Here is an 8,320-nt window from a genome sequence, read left to right as displayed (position 1 = left end):
CCTCTTTGGTTCTGAGCAGGTTAAGCTTTTTACCTTTCTCTGCTTTTTTGTTTCTTCTGACTCGACTACCCTTTCCTGATTTCCTAGTAAAACAAACACAAACAAACATAACACAAAACACCAGCTCAGATATCATGTCCTGGGTAGAATATTTCCAGACTCCCTCTAACAGAACTGGTCAATCCCTATGATAAGCTCCTGTTATGTCATATTTTTGCCCTATTAATTAAGTGGGCCATTAAACTGTGAAGCAGAGGGCCACACATGAAAATAAAATCCAGACATGGATTCAAATCCTATTTCATCACTCACTATTGTGTAACCTCAAGTAACGTACTCAACTTCTCTGAACTCCCCCCTCTGTAATATGAATAAAAAGTTCTCCCAAACATAACAGGTGCTCAATAAATATCAGATCCAGCACTCATTTTCTGTTTTGCAAGTGATCATTTACTTTTCTATTTTGCACACTAAAATGGAGAAAAACTTAACTTAGAGATCCTAATTCTGCCTCCCTGAACCATAGTGGCAAACAGCTCTATCTTACTACTCAAGCATTTTAAAACATTAACCACACCCTCTACTCTTTCAGTTCAGATTAGGTATCTAATTCTCTCATTTACTTTCCCTACATGGATTCTCATTTTCATTTCCTGTGGAAACCACATGACCCATTAAGAAATGGTTCGCCGTAATGTCAGTGGACACCTTTCCAGACTGAAAACCACGAGAAAAAATTTGGTAAAGCACCATTAGTTCTCACCATGGACAAGGCTGTCTTTCTCCCAGGACTCATGCAACCCAGGACTGAGATCTGTATCTACCCCCTTATCTCCTCTTTTCATTCACTTGCACATATATTCTCTAGGCGTTTCCAACTATACCTAAGGCAACCTTTATACTGCTATCCATATCAGATGCTATGGAAGTGATAAAAAACAATTTCTTTTGAGGTCCAGTCTGCTCTGAGCATAAGTTAAAAGAGTGGGGAGAAAGTGCCCCTGTAAACCAGTGTGCTAAGAAGGCTATCTGGTCTGGGGTCAGGTGAAGCCAAAGGGACCTGGTTGTGGGTGCAACTACTGATGAGAAGTCATGCCAAACACACGATCAACTTCTACCCAGAATACTCACTTCTTGTTTTCTGCATGGGCTTTACTACAGTTTTCTCTCTTCCACCCATTAGTAAACTCACATAAGATAGAATTAACAAAAGCGAGGCTATGTTTATTTAGAGTCACAAGCAGTTGACTGACTCAGTGTGACTCAAACCACAAGAAGCCATTTCTACTTCACTCCATTCTGAGTTCCAGGGTTAGGGCTCAGAATGGGAGGGGTGCTGCATGGGGCCCATTCACAAGTTTACGAGTTTCTCGTTGAGGGCAATCTGTGACTGTGTGAGATTGGCCAGGTAGGTCACCATCAGCAGGTCCTGGAAGAGAAAGAAGCCATGATGAGTGAGGAGTTGAGTGGAAGGGGAGCAGAAAGGTTGGTCTTAGCCAGCTCTACAATGGACACTGAGTGTGAGAACAGTCTTAGATAAATGACAGCTGGGAGAGAGTGAGCAAGAATTGAAGGTAAAAGACAGGAAGAAAATGCTTGAGAACACTTTCTCATCTCTATTGATATAAAGACTAAGGGTGCTTGAGTTGAGACCCATGGGTAGAATTATAGGGAGTCCATAAACTCACATGAGGACAACAAATTGCATTTTCATTAACCTATGAATTTAAGCATTTCTTTCAATCTAGAATCTAGACAAGTCACAGTATTAGCGGTACCCGGGCCAATGAAATCAAGGAAGAGAATCTCCAAGCATGTGTACTATCTATTCCTTCCTCCCAACCTGGACAGCAAAGGGGCCAAAGGGGAAGCTCTCCCTCCTCTGTCCCCCTCCAGGCTGTCCCACCAACTCTCTTCACATCTGTGTGTATATACTAGGTAGGGGAAGGCGCAGGCTCCCAGAAGCCTAGAGACGGCACTCACGTTGATATTGCTGTTGAGCATGGTCTCAAAGTCATCAGGAATTATCTTGGGTACTTGGTTAACCAGACTCATCAAGAAGCGGCCCACAGTATTGTCAGCTGACACCTTTCCAGACTAAGCACCAAACAAAGAAAGACTGAATGAGGAACAGTTAATTCTCACCACTGAGGACTGTCATTTACCGGCCTATCTCTCGGCGACAATGGAGTAAAGATTTATGCCCTCCTCCTTTATTTTCCTTCCCCTCCTCACCAGTACATCTTCTGCATATTGCAACACTGTGCTTAGGGCATCCTGGATGCGAGCCGATGACCCTGCCACTTGCTGCAAGTCACTTGAGAGTCCGATCACCCGGTTTGGGCTAAAACAGGTCTTCATGATCAGGTCAACTGTGAGAGTGCATTGGGGGTAAAAGGGACAGAGAATTCAGTCATCGTATCAGGAAAGACAATCTCTCAACATCCTGCAAACTTTCCTATCTCCCTCTGGACTCAAGTCAACTTCCCCAAACTCCCCTGCTCTGGCCCTATTATCTTTTCTTCCTCCTGAAAGCACTCAACTTCTGTACCCAGTATTGTAGTCACTGGTTTTGGTCTCACATGAACAGCTATGTAGCCTCCTCTAGTGCTGATAATTTCTCATCTCTAACAATTTGACACATAATTCCCGAAATCTCACTTATGTAGGAGAATGACTGTGATTCCTAGTCATCATGAAGCTTAGATCAATTGTTCCTCTTTAACCTACCAACCCCCTCTACCCTTGTTAGAGAACAGCAACCCTTTCCCATTAAAAATGCCAAAGACCTTGAAAAAGGGCATGGGAAAATTACTCACCTCCAATGCGCTCAGTGTCATAATACGCATATTTCACTGTCAAAGGTGTGAACATCACCCCCATGGTCCTTCCAGGGACACCCATTAAAGTGCTAGGGAGAGAGAAGTCAAGGTAAACAGCTAGCCTTGAAAGAGTTTCCATGTCTAATCCAGGCTGGAAATGTAGGCTTGAATCCCAGAGGTCTCAGAGGAGCAAGTAATTTTCTTCCCTTGGTTCACTCCACACACCAAACCCTTGGCCTGTGACAGGGGATTCAGCTTTCAGACCTGGCCTGGTCCCTTCGAAGCAATACTTTACACTGTGCAATCTCAATGATGAGAGGACAGGACACTGGATTTCCCTGTGGAGCGGCTGCTTAGACATCCACCCCCACAGAAAGAAGAGACAGGACAGGTCTTTTCTAGGACTAACCCTTTCATCTGAGCCTAAAAAAACAAAATGACTCTAGCTTACCAAGATTAGATTGGGTGCTATAAGTCATCTCACTAAAGGTGAGTGCCTTTACTACGTCAACTATACACTTCCAACTGGATCTTGAGGCATCTGAAATATCTGGAAAGTCTAAGAAACCAGGCAAAGGCTAGAGCTTAGTGGTATAGCAAGTGACCATAAGGGCTTGGTATCCACCATCAGCGTCTTACTGAATACTGGTTAACTGGTTTCATCAACGTCAGACACAAAAAGAGCACAAAGTTAATCAGTGTATAAACTAATGAATACCTTCATTGGAAACAGAATAGAGTCCTTCTGATTCCTATAGCAACCCATTCTTCAGCATGCCACTAGAGCCCTTTCCAACTTCTCCCATCAACCAGCATTTAACTGCCTGCAAGCTCAGTGTGACGATACTATAATGCTGTGGTCCCCAAAACTATTTTAATTCTAGATTAAGAGATGTCCGAAGTGATAGCCATCCTTTAATCTGCACTTCTCCGAGTCCTGTGCTCAGTTCTAAGGATAAGGGCAGACTAAGGAGAAACTCGAAGCAGTGAACATGGTGAAGGATCATGACCAGATTACCATGTGAGGATCAGCTGTAGGAACCATGTAGAATTAACTTCTAGAAAAAAATGACTTGAAGAATACCCCTGCTTGCTCAAATACCTAAAGGGCTGTCATTTGAAATTAGTTAAGAGCAACGAGGAAAAATGTGGGGTACAACTAGGATTAGTGAATGGAAACTTCTAGGAAAGATTTTGTTTCAGAGTGAAACTTTTCTATTGACAACTGTTGAGAGTGAGGAATGGGCTTCCTTAAGAAGCAGTGAGTCACACACTGAAGGATTAAACCTGCTTGGGGTGGAGCTGGGGTGTCATCCAGGCATGGAATAAACTAGAGAGCTGTCTATGCCCTTGTGGACCAAGACTCTAATCACCTAACATAGGCCTTGATGCTCATCCGGCCGTTCTGGAGGCTCGTGTCCACGGTGAGGTGAATGGGGTTGGGGGCTTCTCGGCTGTAGTATTCATGGATCAACACAGAGTGCTCAGTAATGTCATGGCCTGTAGCATACCTGGAAAATGAAACATAGCTGTGGACACAAGTCTACATGTTATATCAATACTAAACATGATGGAGGTACGGGTGTCTCCAGGTACCTGACAGCCCGATGGTAGTGATACCCAGTGACACCCAAATACCAAAATAATAAACACAATGAAAACTATATCAACTCAAATCAAAGCTGACTGAAGAGATCTTGAAAAATTCTAAGTCACCAGCAACGTAAAAAACACTTGCTTGGAACAAGCTACAATTCAAAAAAAATATTCTTGCCCTCACGGGATCAAAAGTACCAGCAAAACATACTGAATTCATAGCTCCTTGAGGTAATATATCTTCAATACTCTGTCTCCATAAAAGGGAGTACGATGTCTGGTTTAGTAGCAAAAGGCCTTGGCAATCACTGAGAGACCTTCCAATCCCTGCTGCCTCCCAACTTACCAGCCCAGGATAAGCTCATTTGGAGAGACTTTCTTGTGCAACTCATACATGTTCTTAGCAAATTCCATGTCAACAGCAACCTAAGAAGAGAGAAAAGGAAGCTCAGAAGCCAGAAGTCTATAAAAAAATAGATAGAAAAGATGAGAGGCCACCCCAATAGACAGAAGAGGCCTGTAAAGTATATACAAATAGAGCACAGCTCTTTGACTGCAGGAGCCCTAGTTATGAGCACAACATGTTGTGTGGGAGGGCCCTAAGGGGAGCCTAGCAAAAGATCAGCTACAGACTGCACAGGAGCAGCTCAAATCCCCACTCACCTCATCTTCTGACTCATTGTGTGGTACTGAAAAGCAATTGGTGACTTCCACTGAGTGCTTGTCAACAGTTCCTGTGAGAGAGAATTGTCCATGTGTTATGCAACTCTAAGGCTCCCCAAAGCCAGCCTCCAACCACTTCCCAAACGCTTTCAGATTTTCAGAGGTCTCCTCAAAGTAAATGAACAAAAAACTGAACTCATTAACTCCAAGTTCGGCCACGTGCATCGATGGGACCAGGATTCTCCAGAAAACTGAAACTCTGGAGTGACTTCTAACTCCTTCCTTTAACGAACAACAAGTAGGGCCTATTCTTCCTTCACAAGGTCTCCCTTTACCTGTTACTTCCTGCTATCAGTCCTACTCCAGACCATTACTCTGTGACCTTCAGTTTTCAGCCTCTAGGCTTTCTCTATAATTTAATTTTCAGAGCTACCCAAAAGATTTTAATTATGTCTACGAAGACCACTCATACAGCAGCCTAGTCTCAGAGAACACAGCTTAGGGAGCTTCATCTGTACCTTCCTTCAGCCATCTGATCCCTTGGTCACAACCTTAACCATATCATCATCTGGAAACCTTCTACCTGTGAACCTTCAACATCGGTCAGTCTTTTACCATGAACTTTCCACTTTACTATAGTTTCTGCCTGAAACTATGTCCCCAAACCCAATGAATACATATTCTTTCTTATTTTACCTCTCATCGGCATTCAAAAGACTTGACCACTTACAAGATTCTCAAATAGTTAAGTCTTCTATATTTTCCATGGCACTATGACATCCTTCTATTAGAGCATTTATCACATTATCTTCTAATGGTTTTCATACAAGAATATGTCTTCATCTTTAGGATTAGAGTAGAGCTCATTTTATCACTTTGGATTCTAGTATCTAAGAGTTTTATGATACTTAAGAAACACCAGTGACTTCATTTAACCGAATAAAATATGTTTCATGAATTAATGTCTGAGGAAACTTGTATAAGTTCCTAGCAAGCAGAACCCATGCTTCATTCTTTGGAAGCACTGCCTCAGTAACACCTGATCCCTGTCTTGAAGGGGATCTGAAGATCTAATTTACAGTTGGTTTTATTAGGTAATTGTAATATTTGGAGTACTTAGCACAAACCTTGGGTGGAGAATTGTTTCTTCGGGTAAATAACTTCAGTGAGTTTGGAAAATCTGACAGTGCAGCTGAAAGAGTAAATTAGTATTTGTCGAGTGCCAAGTCAGTGATGCAAAAATCATTTATTACAGAAGCTCAAAGCAGGGCGCAGTCACAGTATGCTATCATACTTTGGGAGGTTAAGAATGTGGGTGAGGGTGGAAGTATGGGATGAAGGACCAATACTGAACACTTTTCCTAGGAACCTGGAAGATGAGTGTAACTTAAAGAAACAAATAAGGAAGAAAAAAAAAAAAAAGAAACAAACAAATAAGGAAGAGCAGGGAAGGCACTTGTGGCACATGGCAATGTTTGGAAGATAATGGATTAATTGAAGTTTCTGTAAAATGCTAAACTCAAAGAAAAAAAGAGGGAGAATGTGCGTGTTTAGGGCATATGTTTGGTGGAGTCTGCCTACAAATCGTGTCCTCTTTGTAATACCTCAATTGTCTTCTATGGTAGAAAGACTATTATGTGTTCAAGAATAAGAAAGAGAAATGATACATGCAACTGGAATGGATTCACAAAGGGTTCTAAAATAGTGCCTAAAATGGAGTGAAAATGAATTTGATGGGACCAACAGTACTCAGAGAAAAGGATATATTATCAGTAATTTCTTATTAGTGGTTATAAGTTTTACAAATTACTTTAATATAAAACATCTATTCCCTAAATTTGGAACATGGGTAGGGAAAAGGTTATTTTTTATTTGAAAGTTAAGCAATATCATAAATAGCTAATACAACTGTTGTGTCCAAATGGAGAATCAGAGACAGGATCTACTGCATGAGAAGGACAGAGGATCAGGCTTACACATTTATGAAAGCAGAATACTATTGAAACCCTAAATGGGTTCCTGCCAAACCGGTTTATTTGTTGAGTGGGAAATCTTTTAACAGATGTCCCTTTAGCCAGCTGGCTAGGAACTTCTTTGTTAACACCTAGAAAATAAAGACATTTAGCCAGTAGATAAGGGGGAGGAAAACGTGGTCACCGGGCTTAGGGAATCAAGCGTCTTTGACTTCCTAGTCAGCGTTTGAACTCATTTTTGGTAGACTGGAACTGAACATACCTGATATGAAATGCTATCAGGAAAGTTAAAATGTAAATCATTCGGCACACAATACTTAATACCTAACTACTCCTTATACATCTTATGTTGCCCAAAGTTGCCCAAAGTGACAACAATCAGGCAAGAAAGTTCAAGTTCCTTGGGAGGATTAGTCTCAGCAGAAAAGCCAGATGAAGAAATAAGTAAGAGATCAATGGGGACGAGAAGAAAGGGGTGTAAGTTAAGGGGGAGGTGAGAGGTAGAAGAGAACGTCAGTTTTTCCTCACCACTCACCCAGCAAGGTCCCGATAACTCTGGCTGCGCCCTCGTTGCGTCGCTCGTAGCTGTCCACGATGGAGGCCAAAATGACCGGATGCAGCCTGACCACACGGCCGCCGGGGAAGGGGCCTGGTAGAGCGGGCCCAGCCAGCGACTGCGCCGGGGTCTGTGCTGGGGCTGGCGCTGAGGCCGGGGTCTGGCCTGGAGCCGCGGCTGTAGCCGCCGCTGCCGCGGGGTCTGGGGATGAGGATGGGGCTGGAGTTGGAGCTGGAACCGGCGCTGGAGCCGGAGCTGGCGCTGGCGCTGAAGTTGGGGCCGGGGCTGGAGCTGAGGCTGGAGCAATAGCCGGGGCTGGGGTTGGAGTGGCGGGAGGAGCACTCGCCGGTACCGCCGGTGTGGCCATCTTGTCGAGAGAGAAGGAGCTTGGAACGGAAAGGAGTAAGCTAGAAAATATTAGGAGCACCATAGGCTGAATACGCACCACGTGAACAAGACCTTTATGCCTATTGGTTACTGATGACGCTTCTCACGGCACTACAGTTTTGGGCTCTGAGTTTGTGCTCTTTGATCTTGTTCGGGTGCGCACTCAGTGAGACTGAGCTAAATAGTTCCGAATAAACTTAGGACCGGGCTAGGAGAAGAGAAACAACTCACTCCGCCAGATGGAGCCAGAGAGCTGTGTAAGGGTCGCAAATCGTGTTTTCAGACTTCAATGAGATAACGGCTGTCAAAGTGGCTTTTAAAGC

The 8,320-nt window shown here is 43.4% G+C and overlaps 1 protein-coding gene across 1 annotated transcript; it reads right to left on the bottom strand.

The window, feature by feature from the left end:
* Positions 1–1,198: 1,198 nt before the first annotated feature.
* EIF3F (eukaryotic translation initiation factor 3 subunit F) lies at positions 1,199–7,997 on the bottom strand. The gene is made up of 8 exons (XM_016147411.2): positions 7,590–7,997; positions 5,082–5,152; positions 4,765–4,844; positions 4,196–4,333; positions 2,820–2,911; positions 2,236–2,372; positions 1,984–2,097; positions 1,199–1,429 (listed from the first exon to the last, which is right to left on the bottom strand). Exons 1-8 carry the CDS (start codon positions 7,975–7,977, stop codon positions 1,352–1,354), a joined length of 1,098 nt encoding a protein of 365 aa, XP_016002897.2. The 5' UTR covers positions 7,978–7,997; the 3' UTR covers positions 1,199–1,351.
* Positions 7,998–8,320: the final 323 nt, after the last annotated feature.

This window comes from Rousettus aegyptiacus, unplaced genomic scaffold (assembly GCF_014176215.1).
Source record: "Rousettus aegyptiacus isolate mRouAeg1 unplaced genomic scaffold, mRouAeg1.p scaffold_m13_p_5, whole genome shotgun sequence".
Classification (NCBI taxonomy): domain Eukaryota; kingdom Metazoa; phylum Chordata; class Mammalia; order Chiroptera; family Pteropodidae; genus Rousettus; species Rousettus aegyptiacus.
This window is presented reverse-complemented; position numbering and strand designations above follow the sequence as displayed.